Source organism: Corvus cornix, chromosome 1A (assembly GCF_000738735.6).
Source record: "Corvus cornix cornix isolate S_Up_H32 chromosome 1A, ASM73873v5, whole genome shotgun sequence".
NCBI classification, from domain to species: Eukaryota; Metazoa; Chordata; class Aves; order Passeriformes; family Corvidae; genus Corvus; species Corvus cornix.
Window position 1 is genome coordinate 64,694,673 of NC_047057.1, and position 21,594 is coordinate 64,716,266.

The following is a 21,594-nucleotide window of genomic DNA, read 5'->3' on the forward strand; positions in this document are numbered from 1 at the left end:
AGATGTGTTCTCAATGAAGGAGTGAGAGCTCCTAATGCATATGTTATTTCTTTCCAAAAATCATTTCTCCTGTCAAAGCAGCAAACCTGAGGCTGGACATGCCCAGAGTAGAAGACAGGATCTTTCTCCCCTTCCTACATCAAAAAGGATGGAGGAGTTTCTTCAGTTTTTCTTTCAGAAGCACAGGATTATTGCTTCCTAGGAGGCCGGGGATGGTCAACCCAGAGTGCCACGACCTTCCTAGAGAGTGTCCTGCAAGGAACAACTCTTCCAGGAGTGGTCTCTGGCTTCCCTGGGCAGCAGGTGATTTCACCAAGTGTAGTGATTTCTCAGCTACAAGTGATTTCAGCTCTTGTGATTCAGCTCGTTGTGAAATCACCCAAGGCGAACTCGGGAACAGAGAGACAGGAGCCTCGTATAGCAGTTCCACAGAGGTGGCTTTTATTGTCCAGCAGCCCCTGTGAAGGGGAGGCCAGGGACAAGAACTCCCTGTTGAGGGGCAGAAACGGGGCGCTTTTATGGGAAAGGCAGGGGTTGGGGTAGAAACCAGCTAGCCAACTGGGTACAGGCTATTACCATAGAGAAACAAGGCCTGCTGGGGGTGGTTCACTTTCTCACCATGACCCAGAGGAAGGTTGCTTATCTCTGGGGAAAGTCTTTTTGCCCTCAGGCCTCTCTGCTCCAAGGGAGTGCAGAGGGCTCTCATGCGAAGGGCTCACAGCCCTCCACACAGGATCATAAAAATGGACAAGCCTAACGCTCACCCTCCAGGCATGACACACTTTTTTTGTACAGCCAGTGACATTCAGAATTTGTGTCTGTTTCTGTTTCAAAGCTCATGCCTCCTCTGTGGATTATCATCAGGCAGGACACTAATTTATGCCTCAGCTTCGCATTAAAACATGAAATGACATCTACTGGGCTTTTTTTTTGTCAAATGAAAACAGATTAATAATTACTTCTAACAACAGTGCAAGATGGATATTTCCTCACTTAAAAGGGCCCCAGCACAGCCCCTCCTACTACACCATTCACATTGTCAACCCTAAGAGTCTCCTCTGCATTACACAGGCCCATTTGTAACACCACACTGATAAAACACAAAAAAACCTGAGGATACTGTCAGACATCTTGCACACCATAAATTCTTGCATTCATTTAAAAATTCTTCTTGGCCCACACTGCCAAGCAGAATAAAGACATTAATTTAGCCCACAAAAAGACTGAGGTCAGCACTGGCCACTGCCCAACTCTTTTCAAGAGACCACACTGAAAACAAATCTGTCACTATATATACATATATATATATGCACACACACACACATATATATACACTTCTTCCCTGGCATGGTTTTATAACACCCCTGTCATGGGCACGTGAGTGTCCTGAGCTCTTGGAAAGAGATGGCACATCTTGTCAGTTCAATGACTGAGAGACTGAAAACTGCAGCTAGACACATTTTCCCCGGTTGCAGAACATGCAAATGCAATCAGAAGTTCATTAAACTTGGAATCAAGTTTCTAGAGAGGCACTGCTGACATTCATAACAAAACAAATACATCTCATAAGCGGATGTTTGGACATTCCCAGCTTTTCCAGTCCCTCCTAAAATGCCAGTAAGGCAAGAAGATGTTTTTGCTTCCCCCCACATTTAGTAACAGTCTTCAAGAGCTCAGCCAGACATGCATTTGTCCTGTGTCCTTCTGTCCCAACAATTTCCTCACAGCTCCCATCCCCTATGGCTGCCCCTCCAAAATACAAAGCTATTAAGGTGCAATCCTTATTCCAGAAAGTTCTTTTGCTACAGCAGCATTCCGAGCACAAGCAGCCTTTCCTTCACATTGTCAGGTGCTTGACTGGGGTTAAATGAACATCTTCCTGCAGCTGCACACAAACCACATCAGAAAGTGGCAGGCAGGAACATGACTGCATGGAGTATTAGTCACGATGTGCTGGTGTGAAAATACTTCTCAATCAACACACTTAAAACTGAAGACAGCTCCTCTTTCTGTACTGCCTGAAAACAAATGTGCTCAATGAATGGCTTTTTTTCCTCTTCCCCTCTCTCTTTGATAATGTCACGCAAAGTCAGCACAATAGATCGTGATGACTTCCTGATGATAGGAACATCCTCTGTTCCTCCCACTCGGCACACACTGGTAAGTGATAAACTGAGTGGGCAGCTTCTGTGCCAGGGTACCAAACAGAGATGCCCAGCCAAGGATCCCACACCCTTCTCTTCAGCTTCAGCCATGAGTACAGCTCTCATGGAGCTGTATCCTTCCTCTGCCCCACTGCCAGGTAAACAACCATAGTTTGTGTTCAGGTTTTCCTTATCACATCTAAGACCAAATCCCATGACAAAATATTCCTTTTGTTCCCTCTGTGATCTGTTGTTGCTGTAAAAAATTGCTAAGGGTTATTCTGTCTAAGCATTGCTCAGATAATAGTTGAGTTAGAGAATGAAGAGTAACCATTTTAACTGACTCTGGAACTGAGTTATAGCAATATTAATAGGTACATCAAGGCCCTTACTCCTAAAGACCTAAATTCAACCCATGCTTAGTCCCTTAGTACTATAGTAGATACATTATAACAGCTATCAACATAAGATAAGCTGCTGCACCTGTAGGATCAAGATTTAATTATTTTGGGAGGCCTTGGGACACACAAAAGCATTCAGAATTCCAAAGAATAACAAGGTTTATTCTTGAAATAAGCTTTTCCACCTTTATGTCAGTGTTTCCCTGCCTATTGTGTTATTGAACAGGATGTGTTTGTCACTCCAAGAGCGTGGCCTCCTCAGCCCACACCTCCCTCCCAGCTCCAGCTGGAGCCCCAGAGCCACCAGCACCCCTCTGCCAGCTGGCAGGCCCCCAAGATTAAGTAATGGCTGCTATCACTGACTGGTGCTAAAAGAAGAGTCCCAAAGCTATGACTGAAACAATACCTACCTCTTGCCCAGACCTAATGAACCCACAGACTTCCAGGAGTTTAAAAAACCAGCAGGGCCCCACTTCAAAGAGGCAGGAGAAGATGGGCAGCAAAACCTGACAGCCAGGGGAATACCTGGTGCTGCAGGTGCTACAGCCAGCTCTCCAGTTTGGACACATCTCCTATCACAGTCTCATTCTACTGCTCTGTCTTTTCTTATATTTCCCTCAACACCACAGATATCCATCATCTTTGTCTTTCAAAACAGCTACACTATTCACAAAAGCAAGTGAAACTCAGGGCACTGCAAAGCAGCAGTCACAACCTCCTCCTTCAAATGAGCTGAATAATCACAAGCTTACTTCTGCACCTAAGTCCTCAAAACAGAGTCTTCCCAGCCTCTCTCTTTTTCAGTGGTTTGGTCTTCTGGCCCATGAGCTGGCCTGACCACCAGTCTGACAGTCACAAATCAGCAGGATCACACGATGAAAAGCACCATCTCTCCCCCTGCACGTGATCCTGAGTTCTAACTCAGTGTTTGCTGTGGCTGTACCAGACTTAAATGCCCAAGATTCTTGAAACAGCAGAAAGGAAAAAAAAAAATCTGATTTCACCAGTAAGCTTTCTAAACTGTCACCAAGAAAAGATCATAGTAATTTCTAGCTCATTGTCTTTGATTAATAAGAACACTTTTTTAGAGTTTTCATTTGCTGTTTTTGTAGAACAATCTACATCCATCTAAGAAGTCACCCCTAAAATTTATCACGGTTAAAAATGTTAAGTTATATCCTGAGCATCAGAAATGCTTCCATACCTATTCTAAACAACCAAGTTTAAGAAAAATAAATACAAATACTCCACCCAAACAAGATTATTGCACCTGTGTGTGCAATGTTCTCAGAAAACCTCTCTTTTGTGGAATATAATTCCACAGGAATTAATAACACATTCCTGATCTGTCTTCAATTAGCTGTTCCTGGAAAAGAAAAAATATGTATCTGTTACAGATCTATTGCCTAAATGATAGCTTGCACAACTCTTATTTCAGGCTACCTAATAATTCTTCTAGAAAACACAACCTTCAATTTCCTCGTTTCTTGATTTTATACTGCTGACACATTGCTTGCCCACAACACTCCTATCTCCAGCCAGAGCTTGAACGTTACAGGACAACAGCACTTAAAAATGCTGTTTACCCCTAGGGGGTTATTTTATAATAAATTTCAGTTTTGTACTTGCAACATGTCAGAATGACTAGCTTTAAGCAAGTTGTTTTTCCCATCACAAATAAGCTTTGATTTGAAAAGAGATACACACTGTCATTAATGAGATGTTTCTCAGAAAACATCACCATTCTCATTTCAGAGTGAAAATAGTCATCATCATTACATTTGCAAGCCATCTGCTATTTATTCTCAGCTTCACACATGGGAACTGATAGCTGCAGGTCTTCTTTTCCACATGTCCTACAGAAGTCTTTCAAAAGGGAATGGTATTGCTGTGTTTAGTCAGGGTTAGACACACTAGAAGAAAATTATATTTAAGTAGAAAATGCTCTTAAATCTGTTCTCACAGAATGCAAAGGAGCTGAGTTTTAACTATTGCTGACTGTGTGTGAAGTTCTAAAAGGATTATCTAAGACTCCCTCTTTTTCTCTGGGGAACTGCAGACAAAGCTGGGTTCACGCACCCTGACACACTCCCACTGCCCGTCCAACACATCTGGGTGCATCAGACCTCCTCCACGTGCTCTGCACATGCCTTGGACACATGCAAGCAGGCTGAAGTGTTAGATGTGCATGGACATGAGCCCAGCAGTCAGGAACTGGGGATTTCTGCACACCTGAGAGCCCTGATGAAGCTTGTGCTCTTTTCCTGCGAGCCACATTTCTCATATGAAAAATCAACTTCCCTTCACCAGAGAAACTCAAAGGCATGTCAGTTCCAACAAAGGCAGTCAGTGATAACCTGAAAAACTCCTGAAATATCTATTTGTAGCTTTACATCAGTGCTTCCATGTTTGATAAGCACATGAAATGAGCCAAGTACACTCCAGTGATGTTAAGGGGAGGATCTACTCCTTCATTACCAGAAGAGAGACTTTCAAGGCTGACTCCACCATACGTCCACAGTGCTGAAGCTCAGATGTCCCAGCAATTTTCTGGAGGTCACAACATCTGGATAGTAAATCTCTGGCTTCAGGAAAGCCTCAAGGAAATCTTGAGCACTGTAGATTGTTTACAGACCAAGCTCTTTTGAGGCTATAGACCATTGTTGAAAAGACGGTAACAAGAGTACAAACCATCAGAGATCAATGACTCACACAAAAGTTCAGTGTGTCAGTAGTGCCACCTCTGATCCACTCTGAGCATTCATTTTTACTGTATTCAGCTGCAGTGGCCTCAAGATTCACAGAAAGCTGAGTATTTCTTTCTTCTTTTTTATGTCTACCAACGCATCTCTAGAATGAATTGATCAAATGCAAGAAGGCATTTGAAAATTTGTACTACCATCTAGCAGAACTTGTAATTGAAAATAAGTAGCTCATCTTCAGTTTCTGTGTAGCCTTAGGTCAGGTGTAAGGAAGAATTAAATTCTATGGACTGAAGTAAGCAAAAGAAAAAGAAAGCTACGACCCAAGAATCCTTTCTGACTTAAACAAATTCTTTACCATATACTGCTGTTATATTGATTTTTTTTACAACTACTACCTGAGCCTCTTTTTCAGCTGGAACTCATCTGATTTGGGATTTTGTCTTTTAGACAATTTGCAGCAGCAAGTTCCAGCAGCCACTCTTTCAAATGCATCACTTGCTGTTTCAGTAAGTTAAAAAGTCTTATTTTTTATCCAGTTCACTACAGTTTTGGCACAGTTTATACACGTGATTACAGGGAATTCTACTATACTACAATTCAGCATTTTATCCAGGCTTCTAGAGGCAGATGACGCATCCAGTCAGGAGCAATGCCCACATGAATGAATTAATTAATAGTAAATCATATGTTTCATACCTCCAGAGCAGCGCTGCAATAATGGCTAATAAATGTTCTCATGTAGAAGCATTCATGCCCCAATGGCACAGAAACATTTAGGAAACCCTACCCTTCACAAAAAGCAAGATGGGCAGATTACTGGCACTAAGGCTTCACAATGCTTTCAACATGAACTCATCTCTGCAGATCACATCTGATTGTTATCAAAGTGCTAATTATGGGGCTGCTAACACAAGGTCCACCCTGCTCCCTCAAGTCTACCAACTACCATCTTTAAGTCATCAGTGCAACTCCAAATATTTGCAAGTAAGGCTGGCTAACCTGTCTAAAACAAATATTGAACTGCTGAAAAGCTTCTAGCCAATATTCCTGGCACCTCCACACCCCACCCCAATTCTCACTTAAGGGCAGAGTTGACACCTTGAAAATTTCAATTCAACACTGGAACAGGAGGTAATAGTTAAGAATGAAAGCTTGTCAATTGACTTTTCCTATACCAACACAATCCTTCAGGGAGGGAGAAGACCATTTTTAATCTACATTAATGCCAAACTTATTTAGAAAGAGAAATCGTATCATTTTCTACCATCATTTGACTAAGCCAAACAAGTGAAGCTTTTCCAGTTTCCTCCCCAAGGTTCTCCACCCCCCACATATCCTTACAGCCCTTGTCTTGTGTTATGAACTCTCCTTCCTTGAGCATTATGAGAGCTGCACACAGTGTATCAGATGAGATCCCTCAGCTTTGTGCAAGACAATCAGCATACTCTCATTTCTCCTGGAAGTACAAGCTGTGATACACCCCAGACTGATAATTGCTTTCTTCCTATCTCAAATCCATTTCATGCCCAAATCCAACATTAATTCTGCTAACTCTGTAATGAAATCTAGCACTTCTTATTCTTGAAGTTCTTATCTGAAGTTCCACAATGTTGGGGCAGGGGGTTGTTGGAGGTTTTTTCCAATGGGAAAACAGGGCTAGAATAAGAAATCCAATTTCCTAGTCTAAGCAAGCTGTGAGAAGGAACTGAATTATATTCTTTCTGCTACCTGATGATCATAAGCTCTGTGCACTAACTCCAGTGAAAGTGTTACTAAAAGGCTTTGCATGCCAGACTTGGGATCTTCAGTGACAGTTTCTTAAGCACCTAAGTTCTATAACAACACAAACCTTTCTGACTGCTAGATGCTTGTTTAAACCTAATTTTCTTCCTTGGAAATTCAGTTGTGGGAAGGATGCCAGTTTGGATCTTTCCTCAAAAGGCCATAAAGCAGAAGAGAAGGGAACATGCTAGAACTGATTGCACACATACATTCTAGGAGCAAGGGACTGGTTTTTTTATGACACCAGACGAAGCAGTGCATGTCAGCAAAACAGATTTCAGACTGTCACCAGTGCAAACAATCTTTCCTCTTCCTTCATAACTGCTAGATCCCTTCATAAAGTTCATGTACAACAGAGCACTGGCCATCTGCCTCAGGCATACAGTGCAAGACTAATTCTCTACATTAAGGTAACAATTGTGAAGCCTTTTCAAGAGCATTTTCACATTTTGGTACTGGCTGGTTAAGACACCACCCCACCACTTAGGTATTCAAGCTACTTGCACATCAGAGTGGAGAAAAATGAGCAAGATCAACTAAAGGACGTGAAGCTTAATATGTTTCCAGCTTAATAATCCTGTGCATTTATTTCTGCATGATGGTGCCTGTTGAGATTCCAGTCTTTATAAACAACACTTCATTGCTGATGAGAGGAGAAATAAAGAGCTGGATAGATTGTCCTAGTCCTCATCCATCAACTTCCAAGATGCCAAGGACTAAATTTTAGGTATTGATTTCTTACAGAACACAATGCTCCCTAGTTTTTTTCTAAAAGGCAGTGTGGCATTACATCCCTTGAAAACACAAGTGGCATTTCAACCGAGGTTCTTTCCCTTTTCAGAAATATCACAAGGAATTCTCAGGCCACTTTCCCTGGATTTGGGGAATTGGTAATTTAAGTCTGTGAACCAAAAGACTCAATTTTGCTTGCAAGTTAACACAGCCTCATCTAGAAGATCTTTATATGTTGTGTCAAAACTAAATACATCTCCATTTTCACTTTTACCAGGCTTCTTTTAACAGGGTTACTTTTGACTCCCTAAGCATTCCCCTTTAATGGGCTGAAAGGTAACTTCATGGGCTGATCCATATGGCCTTAAAGCAAAGGCCTGAAGCTGAAGATGCATTTTGGACTCAGTAAGGCCATTTATCTTTTTCTGGCCTAATTCAGTTTAGTCAGAAGATGCATCACTCAGAGCATGTCTGCTGAAAACAGATTTCACAAACAGTCTTGGAAACTCAGGTCTGAAACCACCTACAGGGAAACCATAACTAAGAGGAATGGCAATAAACACCTCACTCAGCAGAGTCCTGAAGCAAAAAAAACCAAAGACCAGGCAAAAAACACCTCCCCGAAACTTCCCCTTTATTTGAGTCCATTCCCTGAAGGGACACTACTCAGCTGTGACTGGAGCATGGGATGAATCCCAGGCACTTCAGATCTTTCTGCCCATGGAGGGGTGGAATTAGGAGAAGTGCCTGTGGTGCTTCACACAGTAGAAGCTCTGTGTGCTTACAGCAGAAGTGCACCTTGAGTCTCACCACAGCTTTGCCTGACATAGTCCCCAGCCAGGCAACATCCTTCCAAAGTTTCTGGCCCAGATCTCATTCATTCCTGCTCATGGAACAGCTTCCTGCACTTAGGACAGCTTTTCCCTTTATCACCACCTTAAGGGACCTTGCCCTTAAATTTCCAGCAGGGAACATCAGACTTCCACAAGCTCTCCCTACCACAGCCAGCCCTCCCACCCCTAAGGAGAGGGGTTTAAAGCCATGGGCCCTGCCCACAGCAAACCCATCATTCCCTTAGGGTGAACAAAACCATGTCCATGACTTCTGCACACCACATTTCCCAGCAGGTTTTGCCACAAATGATGGGGTGTCCCTGATAAAAAACCACTTTATGTCACAGAAACAATGTAATTGCAAATAAAGGTCAAAAGGCCACACAGCATTCACAAAAAGATAAACTGAAATCCCTAAATCCCCAAATTGTTGGGCACATGCAGTGACAAGAATAGCTGAATCACAATCTATGAGTATTAAATGCATGAGATAAGCTCCAACATGCTTATATATAATGCTGGTGTATAAAAGTGGTTTTCTTGTCAAATGCATTAGATTTTCTGCTTATAGGAAATAATGATTGAACTTCAGCTCATACTTTTAAAAAGCTGAAATATATTGGGAGATGTGATACTGTGCTTGTGTGGCTGCAAAAGTTATTTATTTGCCAAATATTAAGGGATGTATTTCTGGATAATGTAACTTAATACTAGAGAAGCCTATCACATTTACTTTTTTGCAGCAAGCTGATGAAGAAAAAAAAAACCCCAAAAAAAAGGAAACCAAAACAAGTCAAATGCATGTTCAGGCTGTTCTGGAGTATTTGTTCAAAATAATGAGCTATTCCCATAGAAGAATTCATAGGTATGAAACAACCCATACACTGCAATTTGCTGCATGGCAAACCAGTTACTGATATTAATGCCTGCCTGGACAAAATTTATTTAACTGTTGTGAATATAGAAGTAATATTTATTATATTTGAAAATGTGGGGGGTTTCCCCCAACTCCCCTGCATAGATGTGTGCCAGCTTGGACTGAGACATTTAAAATTTCATCTAGTATTGTAAAAACTGCTCTGTTTCCAAAATGATGGGCAGTCTGGGATTCCTATAGCAATAAAAGCTACAAATAACACTGCATTAACATTTGTTTTCAAGGCAAAGCACCAGAGCCCTCCCAGTAATCCATATTCAAATACATTTTAAGCACAATGTATCTAGGAACTGGTTTGCCTTTAAGGGTACATCGGATACTCAAAACCACAACCCCCATGACAATGCTGCAAGTCTAATAAGAAATGCTGAAGATCTTTTCACTCAAAGTGTCTTTGAAAGGAGCTTAGAGGGCTTTCAGTTTCCCTTTTGCTTTCATAAAAAAGACAGGCCTCAATTTTCACGTGTGACTAGTAATTTTTGGATGCTTACCTTCAGATATTTTGTAAGATGTGATTTTTGAGAAGCTTCGCACCTTGTGCACAAATAATTGTTTTTTAAGGCGCTGAAACCAGACTGTTTTGAAGACACACCAAATCATGAGCCCTTTCTGAAAAAGTAGCACTGTTCCCCAGCTTTTACCTATTCTACTTGTTTCCCATTCCCTGGTATTCACCATCCCTTATCACATGACTCCTGAAATTCTCTCCCTGGCACCCAAAACAGATTACTTTCACTGGTAAGGACTTAATGTAAAGTAGTCCTCTCTCCACGTAATTTGCTGCTTTTCCTCCAGCCATACCTTTAGAGCTGGTCAACACTTGCCTTCAAGCTAATCTTGTCAGAAACCCTCTGTTCTGCAGATCACAAAACTGGGGCAGACACTCCTCGTGAAGAGAACACATGTGGCTCTATCAAACCCACAGCAGGTGGAGTTCCTCAAAACTTCAGAGTTACCATGCAAATCTATAATATTTTCCCTAAAAAGATGCAAGCACATCCTCCTTTTTTTTCTTGACAGTGAAAACAAAACCTCTTGTCATAAAAAAAATCACTCCCTTCCAAAACCAAAACTCATTCTGGTATGAAGAACTGCTGAAAAAAGGTACCTGAGTCAACCACCTTCATTCATATCTTCAATTCTTTCCCCTTCAAGGAATACATTGCGTAAACGTATTTCTGCTTGAGAGAGAACAGTCACAGCCACCGGGAAGTTGCACAGGTTCTGCATTTAGGAGCAGATATGGATCCAGCCAACACTGCAAAGCAATTCTGGCTAAACTGGGAAATGGGATGGAGAGCAAAGCAAGACTATACTGCTCCCTGAAGGTAGGGAACGTCAGCTGGGTGTGCTCAGATCTGCAGTCACTACTGGCACGCAAGTAGGGCTTTTTCCCTTAGCTTATTCTCTCTCCTATGAAGAACCATTGTAATTCAATGTGTGCTGATTTACAAACCACCCCAGTCAATTCTGAGTTATTGAGGACCAATTAATTTACAGCAGTACTTCTGAGTTTTGACAGAATCCAGGAAACTTCTTTCCTGGCAACACAGACAATGGACAAAAGATATTTGCCCTGGGACATTTTGTCAAGGAAAGACTAAAAAAAAATCCTGGCTGCAGGCAGTGTGAGTATAGCATATTATACAGCAGGACTATTACTCGCTGAGTACAGTTAGTGAGAGTCTGAGAAGTGAACACACCTCAGACAAATGGTGGGAAATCAGACTGAAGCTCACTAACATTTTGTAGAAAGTTAAAAAACATTAGTCACTTGACAAGTCTGTTATCAGAAGAAAAACACTTCAGTATTTACAGTGTTAAAGAAAGGGAAAAGGAAAGGCTACCAAAATGAGGATAAAAGAATTTACTGTCTCAGCTCGTGCACACATTCTGCTTTTCACAATACACTTGATTTTCTCTTTCATTTTTATGCTTTACTAAGGGTCAAAGCTTTGTGTACATGGCAAAACTAAATCATTGCTGACAAATGGGTGAAGCCAAAGGCGATTTCCTTTGTCTACACTTGTAAGGAGAGACATCCCCTGCTCTGGTTCAGCTGCACCCTGTGTTGTCAACAACTGTCAGCAGTGGTTGGATTTAGTGCATCAAGGAAAGCCCAAACAATTTGGAAAGAATGATTCAAGCTGAGTGGGTCCCACCCAGCTCCTCCAGAACACACATGCAGAACAGCCAAAGAAAGAAAAACATTTAAAAATTATTAGGAAAATGAACAGTAAAAACCCACCAGATCTGGCAGAGGGACTGAAAGCATCTGAAGTTACTTAAAAGTTGTAACCAAAAAAAACCAAAAAAACCACCCCAAAACAAACAAAACAAACAAACCACAGCTGATTTGTCAGTTCCCTGACTTAGAGAATTCCCCATCTCTCCATCACTTTGTCAGTGGAGTCTTTTATAAAGAAGCTAGTGAGAATAACAGTATCATCATTTAATTTATTTAGATGAAAGATAATCACAAGCCTTACGAACTGGAAGAAGACCACCGTAACTAATTTGAAAGGGACTCTGCCACTTGCCGTGTAGAAGACAAACCCAATCAATTAAAACAAAACACCAATTAATGAAGATTGTACTGGTGGTGTCTACCATGACTTTAAATCATGTCACTCTTCTCTCTCACACTTTAACAGCCAAAAGAATTACAATCTGCTTGGATTAATGCAGTACACTGTCATTAGGCTGGCAATTAAATCCCTTTTCTGAGATTGTGTGATCTGAGTCACCAACATCTGCAAATATCTTTACATCTTGTGTAATAGCTGGCCTTAGATCTTGAGACACCAAAGTAAAAAGGCCTTTTTAATGCTTCCCACATTATTCTGGACTTACAACTCCACGATGACAGCAGCTTCTCAAAACAGCCCATGAATCAAATTTATTACCCAGTTTGTCATGTGGGATTTTCTTAACGCTAAACCAATAGAGCAACAACAAATCAAGGTCAGTGTTTATACTGCGTGCATAAAAATTAACCACATGCTCGAAAACATTTTTTTGACACTGAAAAGGTATTTGGTCTCAAGGATTTTTGACATATGCAGCATTCACCAGCTCTTCTGCACATCTGGCAGTATCTGAGAAAACACCTCAAGCAACATTTCCCTCTCATGCCAGTCTGTCTTGACTTAAAACAAAAAAATAAATCTGGCAGCCATTCTACTGCTTCCAACATCAGTAGTCACATGTGAGAAAGACAATCCCATTGCAGGATGCTCATCCCAGGAACTAATTCAATACCAAATAGTATAATTCAATATTTAAACAGATCAGTGGTTTCTAAATGATGGTTTAGTGGTAAAAGCAGCAGCACAGGAGACCTTTTTGCCATAGAGGTCAGAAATGAGATGGCATGTTACGGGCTTTGAAAACAAGTCTAGCTCTACAAATCCACTACCTTCTCCAGCCATAGAAGATGTTAAGATAACTGTTTCCTTCCTTAAATTAGAGCCTAACCATGGGGCATAATAAAATGTATGCTATACAGACGTAAACAAGGAATGCTACCTTAAAAGCTTCAGTAATCTTTTACTTCCCCAAGAGCTGCTTGCAGCAGCTGCTTCCAGAGGAGCAGCCGCTGCTTACAGCCAGGCCTCCTGAGGCACAGCCAGCAAACAAACAACGTGACAGTAGCCACAGTGAGAACCCAGGGACACTTGCAGGGCACACCCACAGGGCTCCTCTGTCCTACAGAGGCTGCTCTGCAGGCGGCTGCAAGGGACCCAGGGCCACGCCGAGCCAGCCCCCACGTTCCCGGTACGCGGCCCCAGCCCTTCCCCGCCCCACACCTCCTTGATGCGTTTCACCAGCGCGTTCTGGTCGAAGGCCACGGCCTCTGCACACTGGTGGAGGTGGTCCTGGTAGCGCAGGCACAGCTGCAGCACCTGCTGCGGGTCCAGCTTCTCCAGCTTGGCATTGGTCGGAGACGTCTGCCCACTGAGGAGTCCTACAGAGCAAAGGAAGGCCCAGAGTGAGTCTGACTGTTGATACAACTAGTTTAGCTGCAATCCAAGAGACAGCAGAACAAACCCAGCAGACAAGATTTATGAGGGGTGATGAAAAGCTAATTCAGAATCATTCAAGGATGTTTCAAATTTATAGCAGTGCATAGAACAGTTTGCCATAAAGCTTGGCCCTCCCTGACAAAACCTAAACAGACTCTAAATGCAGGTCCGTAAAGCACATCTCCCAGGTTTTCAGCCATATGCAAGTCCCGTTTTTTCTCCTCCACAAGCAATCCTAAACTGTGAAGAATGAGCCCTCTCCTCATCTATGTATGCCAAAAGGAGTTGAGATCTGCATTCCCAGAAGGGCACTGGACTCATACTATTTTCACCAGACTCACAGTGCCAAGACCAGAGCTCTAAAAATTCATTGGTCCCCCAAAATAAACCTGAGTAAACAAATGGCCCACCTTAAGTTAAATTATTAGGGGTGACATGTCTGCATTTTGCCTACCTTGCCTTTTTTAAAGCTTCAGAACTCTTTTACCTTCTAAGGCTTTTCTTTACACTCTCAAAGACTAGCAATATACCTCTTTTTGTTTCTTTAATATGAAATTAAGATTCCTACCTACAAGCATGACCAGATTTCACAAAAAGCTCACAAAAAAAAGACATTGGACTTAAAAGTGGGACGCTGGTAATATTCAGAGGAGCAAAACTGCCCAGAGAAATTTCTCCTGCCCATTGTTTGTTGCCTACATAGCGCAACTTGAGAACGTTTGCTGAGCTCAAGCATGTGTGTGCCACACTGACCGCCTTCCCCACAGCAGCTGGAAAAAATGACACTAAGCTCTCAGGCCACCCTTTTTTTGCCATTTCATTTGCTTACTTTAATTTGATTTTCCTTCAGCATTAGCACAACTTTTTTCTTGTTGGGACACCATCTGTGACAAACTGCACATACACACAGCATGCTTTTCCCAAAACATCCATCAAGCTATGTAAACTGAATTCAGTGACTGCATGCATGTGCCCTCTGGGACTCTCATTTTACAGACAGGAAAAGACATTAAAACAGCAAATGTAAGCAAGTATCACACTAAGCAATTAAAAAGTAATAAATGCCAGTTATTTGGATTGGAAAAGCTCTTCTAAGAATGTACCTCAGTGGGAAATGGAAAGTATTTTGAATGGCCCCCCATGCCTATTGGAAGCTCCAACTGGTAACATCGAGTTCTTGCCAAAGCACAAGAACAAGATAGAAACCAAGATGCAAGTAAGAAGCAGCTTATGAATATGAGCAAGTTAAACCTTTCTGAAAACATTTCCAGACCAAAATGAAAATAAAACTAGGACAGTAACTTCATCAAATATGAAGAAGAAGCAGGTTTACATTTCATCAACACTCAGCATCTTACTCTCCTGGGATGCTCTCAATTGCTCTCCACACAAAATGTCATCATAAGAGATAAATAAAAAAGGTAATTTTGTTTTACTGATTTGTCCACTACAATTGTGTTGCCACAGTCAAGAGGTCAGGAGAGGAAACAAACATTCACCATTTAGTCTCAAAACCCTGCATTAGCAACAGTCAAATAATTTTTTAGGTTTTGGAGGGAATAATCTCAAACAAAATCTTTGATTCATCAATATCAGTTGCACATCTTTCAAATCTACTTTCAGGTAAAGTACTCCGACAGGAACAAACCCACTGAAGGAAATAAGACTTTTTAAAATAGTTTATATTTCATGTTCCAGTGCTCCCTCAGTTCATGAATTGTGATCTTTTACAATATTATCTTGTTAGTATGAATGTTCAAATAATATTGTTGACTTATAACATGCTGAATGCTCACATAGGAACGAAGAGCTCACCATACACCTGAGGCACTTATCCTGTCTCTGCACTGATCAAATACATGATACTATCAACGAACTAATTTTCTTTTACTACTAATCTCTCACCAACTTCAAGAGGAAGAAGAAAATTAGACACTGTTTAAGAGATTTAATTAACATGAAGTATGTACTTTGGCTGACTTATGCTGCTTATGAGAATTTTGAAGTGGAACAGGCCAAGGACTGTAAAATGAGCTAATAAAGAATATGCTACTTAACTCATGTACTTACAGCCTTGTACAGGTTACGTGATGCTAAAAGAAAAATTAATAAACCTAAGCCTCTAATATCCTATCCAGAAAAACACAAGCTCGAGTGAAGGGAGACATTCCCTATTCAGCTGGAATTCCTTCGTAAGAAGGCAGAGGGGGAAGTACAATCCAGTACAAATGTTTGGACTAAGGATAAAAAACAAACATCATATGCTGCTTAAAGATAGACTATGATATTATTCTGGGTGATGCAGTAGGGAGAAACCAAAGGAATTAGCTTCTCCAAAGATCTCTGAGGTAATGCCAACAATGCCAGAGAACAATTTAGCTTATTTTCAACTTGCAAGAAAGGAAAAAGTACAGTAAACAACAGCCAAAAAAGGCCATGCAGCCTGGCAGAAACTCCCATTGTCAGAAAGACAATCCACCATTTTTGCTGCTCACTGTAACCACTTACTAACCATGCTATAAATATTAACATTTCTTACTAACATTCCCCTCTGCCCTGCTCAGGTGAGTCCCCACCTGGAGCACTGCATCCAGCTCTGGGTTCCCAGCACAAGATAGACATGGATCTGCTGGAGCAAGGCCACAGGAGGGACACAAAAATGGTCAGAAGGCTGGAACACCTCTACTGTGAGGAAAGACAGAGACCTGGGGTCGTTCAGCCTGAAAAACAGAAACCTCCAGAGAGCCTTATCATGGCCTTTCAATATTTAAAGGTGCTTGTGAAAAAGACAAAGAGAGACTTTTACAAGGGCCTTTAAGTGACAGGACAAGGGACAATAGTTTTAAACCAGAAGAAATTTAAACTGGACATAAAGACGACATGTTTACAATGAGGGTGGTGGGAAGCTGGATGGCCTATCCCTGAAAGTGTTCAAGGTAAGGCTGGATGGGGCTTTGAGCAACCTCATCTAGTGAAAGGTAGTGAAAGATGTCTCTGCCCATGACAGGGTGGTTGGACTACATGATCTTCAAAAGTCCCTCCCGACCAAAAGCATTCTATGATTTAATTAATTCGCGCATTTTACTTTTTAGCAAGCCTTATTTATATTATAATAACATAACGTATTAGTAAAAATCTCTCCTCTTGAATATCATTGCTTCCTTTTTAAAGCCTTGTCCCACATTTTGACCTCTCCACTGAACAGGGCCATCCCTCAGTGACTGGTCTACATGTGGTTTGTAAGAGGATATGAGATCACATCTGTTGCAGTAACATATTTATTAGGTCACTCCTACAAGTGCCAAAAAGGGGAGAAACAGAGATCGCTGAGTGGTTCAGGCTCGCTCCTGAAATATCCATAACTTGAACCTGGCCACCAGCACATCTCAGAGCGAGCAACCAGCCACCGGGGTACTATCTCTTCTGCACTGAGGAAATGGTGTTCCTGTGACTTCTTCTGTGGGATTATTACTCCCCAGCCCCCCAAGAGCACAGTTCTGCTCTTAAATGAAAAGAAAACAGCATCAAGAGCTTTCATTTCTTGTTAAACTGAATACTCATTTTTCAAGCTGCTGGTTCTCTTCCAAAGAAGGAACCACACCAGGAATCCTCTGTGCACTGCCTGGAGCCTTGGGAAGAGGCTGCTTGGCACATGAGTGATACAACACACCCCAGCATCACAAGGGACGGCAGCACAGGGGGTGTCGTGGCTGGGGAAACAGGAACAGGAGAATGGGAGAAGGCCTCCTGCAGAGCTCCAGTGCATGGACCAGAAGGGTCTGGCAAGTGCCAAACATTACACAGTCCTGGCTATCCAATTCCACCATCAAACAAGGAAGACCACAGACCACCTTTGTGCCTGCCATGATGAAGAGAAGTAAAATCTCCTACCTACTCAGACACATCTGGTCAATGAAAAGCATGACCGGGAGGTGACAAACAGCAGCTGAGACAGAGTCACATTTCTAAAGCACAATGGTGCTTCAGAAAAAAACAGCTCAATACACCAAGTATGTCGTGCACAGAGAAATATCATATATCACTACAAGGCTAGCTGACCCACAGACTTGACAAATCTGTTATTGTTTCCATATTCCTTGGCAAAGCAGAGGCATGTTAAAACCATTTTCCTCCTACTTAGTCATCTCCTTGTTGGTTCCAGGTCAACATACACATCCAACAAATCACATCCTACTGAGCAGAAGAAAGCTGTTAGTTTAAAAAGCAGTTTTATGACTAGAAGTGAAGTTCTTGAAAGAAAGCTTTTCACGCAATACTGATTCTACTCACATACAGAACATAGTACCCCACCATAGTTACATTCTGCTGCTTTAATGAGCAATCCCAACACCTTGAATGCTTTCCAACCTGAAAAGCATTAATATTTCTTTTTGACTTCTGTATTTCCACTTGTCAATCCCCTTTTCAACCAGTAACAGCAGGCATTACAAAAAGAAAACCAGTAGGTTGTTAACTTAATATTACAGACAGCAAAGCATATTATGCTGTGGGGTCTTGTTACTAATTTTAAGGCCAGAAAGAGTTGCTGTCATCAGCTAACCAATCTTTCTGTGGAATCTAAGAGAGGACTTCAGAAGTTACACCTTCTTAAATCAGACCAGAAGTCTATCTTCCCCAGATACTACTTCCAACATCTGACAACAGTGGACATTTAAAAAAACCCCCATCTCTTATACACCTCCCAAGTTACTAATAAAAATTTCAGGCAGAAAAGACTGAGCTCAATGAAGCCGTCGATACTTGAATTTCACTACTCCTTTTTGAAAGGTATACCTTCATCTCCACAATATCCTGTGACAATAAGTATGATGCCTATTTACACAACATGAAAAAAACCCTTCTCATTTGCTTTACGCTCTGTTATTGTGCTGACACAACAGAAGTTTGAGCAGGCTGTACTTCATTCCAGCATCTCTCCAAGCTCAGAAACCGCACTAATCAGTTTCCTCTCCCAGAGATGACTTTATTTCTTTGATTACCTCTGTAATACCTTCAAATGCTTCTAACCTGAGGCCTTACTTCCCTCTAGAAGCCAAGTCAGTTCTTCTCCAGAGTGCATTGGTTACACCTCTAAAAATGCAGTTGCTTTTTTAATTGCTACCCCTTTGCAGGACCTGCTAATCACCAACACCCTTTTAAAGAGTGTGCATTACAGTGTATTGCACATGTCATCACCTCCGCCCCCAAGACCAAGGTTAAATAAAGCATCAGATTACACACCACAGTCAGCAATGGCTTGTCAGCTTGACAGAGGCATTCCTGATGCTTGGTACCTGTTTCTGGAGGTTTATTACCATTTTTTCTAAAACCTCTTCTGTCAATACGTCTCCTTCATCCTTGTAAAGAATGATGCTTCTCTGAAAGTCTTCTCTGAAGACAATCCCACAGACTCTCCAGCAAGCTTCTAGAGAACTTAAAAAGCTTTTATTAAGTACATACAAGTAGAAAGCCATTTTGAAGGAAATTTCTGTTCTGGTTTTCTGGTGACTTCCTATGTAACCCACTACAATTTGTAATCTTTTGTTCTCCTAACACAAGTTTCTTTTTGCCTGGGTTTGGGGATTTTTTTGTTTGTTTTTGGAGTGTGGGTATCTTTTTGCCTACAGGTCCCTTCATACTGCTTTAACTACACTGTTTTTCCTTCTCCCATTCTTCAAACCCACCTGTACTGCCTGAAACTTATTTCAGCCATTCTCTACTTCTCTTGCTACCCTCATTTTTTTATGATATTCCTCTTCATAGAATTAATCCAAGACAGTAAAATTTTTCAGTTCTTCTATCCCTCATGAATGTGAGTTGACTACAGTTGCTATAGTATATAATAATAATGATAGAGATATAATGGAGTCATTTCATTTACTATCATTAAGGCAACATTAGTTTCAGCTCAAAAAGAACTAATGTTTTTCAAGTCTCCAGGAATTTTCCTGTGTTCCAAGGGTATTTAAAAACAATCAACCCCACAACTTGTCTCATATCAAGCATTTTTAAAGCTCTTAGGTAGAAGCTACCCAGTCTGGTCAGCTTCTTAAATACAGTCTGGCCTCAGTGGCCATGGATTAACTATTACAGTTGTCTTCCTTGTTGCTATTTGCACGGGAAGATTGTTTTGCCAGTACCTTCAAGATTCCTAAGTACCAAAAAAAGATCCCCACAAGAAACAGATGAAACTACAGCCCTAAAGACGAACCTTGCTTCTTGACTGTTGCTGCTTCCACATGTTTGGAGGCAGCAGCTTGTTATTAGCTGAAATAGAGAGCTCATTTCCATACATTCTCCATGCAGGAGCACTTTAACATCACCTACTGAAAAGAAAGAATTGCACACCTATGTGCAGCAGAATAAAAGGTATTAAAATACTTGCACACAGAGATGGTAATCAGATTGACAGGACTCTTACTGACTAAATGCTTTGAATTCTAATAATGTATTTCCTCTCTCATTCTTGAAAACTAAGAAAAGACTAAATTTTTCACCAAAGCCTGAACAGTTAAAAAAACTTTTCTGAAGGTTGTTTTGGTTTTATTGTGGGGTTTTTGGTGGTTTGTTTTTTGGTTGGTTGAGGAAGGTTTTGTTTGTTTGTGTGTTTTTAGTAACACCTGAGTTAGGAAACATAAACATTTATACACTCAAATTTTTAAAACTCAGGCCACCCTTAAGAAAACAGCAATTAGTTGAAGTCAATTATAAAGAAACTGAAAAATAAAATAAAAATCACTACTATTCACCCAGAAATCTTTAAGCTGAAATGCAGATGACCACACGATCTTTTTCTCAGAGCAGTTAATTTTCTGAAAATCTCACTGAAAAAATACCTTGTACTAAAATACGTATTCACTCCAAAACAAAAGTTGGCTTTGTCGCCTGGGTATTTTCAATTCCTTTGAACTTTAGTGGGAGAGCACAATCACTGTAGGCAAACTGAATAGCTATTGTGTAAGCAAAGAACACATTGGTATTGTTGCGAGGAATGTTGGCTGTAGCAGCAGATTTTCCCTCTACTTTGGAGTCGGTACCATGTGACCCTTTACTTCTGCATGGGTGACAGACGGGCTGAGGACTCTCCTCCTGTCTATTGTTTAAGAGGCATCTTTTCTGACCACAGAGCTCAAACATGCTCTTTTTGTGAATTCTCCACCTGGGTCTCCTGACACTCTCTAAGTTATGGCCTGCAAGACATTAGTCACCGAGATATATGAATCACCTGCCCTCTTGTTCCTCCACCATGTGTCTTAAAAAACAAACATTAAGAAGATTCAGGGCATTTAGGCTTCTATAAAAGTGTAGATTGCTACAATTCTAAGACAAACCCCCACATTCTTACACATTTCCACCTATTGAGGTCACATAACTTACATTAGAGAAACTTGGATTCAGAGGGGATTTTGCTGTTGTTATCATTATTGTTAAATAAATATTTGTTTGTGATACTTCTGCTTTCCTATGGAGGCTCATTTTGCTTAAGCCTTACATTCTGCAAAGACCTCTAGATATCATTAGGGCTTTCTCTGTCACACAGGGATGGCCACACATAACCAATAACCTGGACAGAGTTTTTTTGCACCACTGAAGTTTGCAGCTTCTCTCACGTGATGACTTTTGCTCCATGCTTTGTATAAGTCACACAGCAGTTAGCACAATGGAGCCAGATCGTGACCAGGACTTTGAAGACTGCTGAAAAACACAAATGTCTCTCAGTGACACAAAAAATGCTTAAAGGAAAGCTTCCATTTTAAAAGAAGCAAAGCTGAAAGAAATCAGAAATGCTGTCTCATTTAGATTGTTAGGAACCTGAATGTCCAAAAGGAGAAAATAATGCACCATCTGCATGTGCATTCAGCCTGGAGTCACATAACATGTACCTCTCTGCAAGTACGAGATTGCCCAGGGGTTCCATCTTCAAAAAGTTGCTAGAGGTTGCCACAAAACTGGAAGCTTCTTTTGAAGCTTCAGTTAGGGAAAAAGGTACACAATATACTCTGAAGAAAGCACACAGCTGCACTTTGTCAACTAA

General features: G+C 41.2%; 1 protein-coding gene across 4 annotated transcripts in view; it reads right to left on the minus strand.

Annotated features, from left to right (window-relative positions):
* The window catches only part of BORCS5 (BLOC-1 related complex subunit 5), a 65,654-nt gene that overhangs the window by 7,484 nt on the left and 36,576 nt on the right, over positions 1-21,594 (minus strand). For 3 of the 4 annotated variants that reach the window (XM_039570198.1, XM_039570199.1, XM_039570201.1), the window contains one exon: positions 13,344-13,501. The exons of the other annotated variant lie outside the window; for it this stretch is intronic. In XM_039570198.1, coding sequence (XP_039426132.1) covers positions 13,344-13,501 — 158 coding nt within the window. The remainder of the gene's footprint in view (positions 1-13,343; positions 13,502-21,594) is intronic. 4 annotated transcript variants of the gene reach the window in all.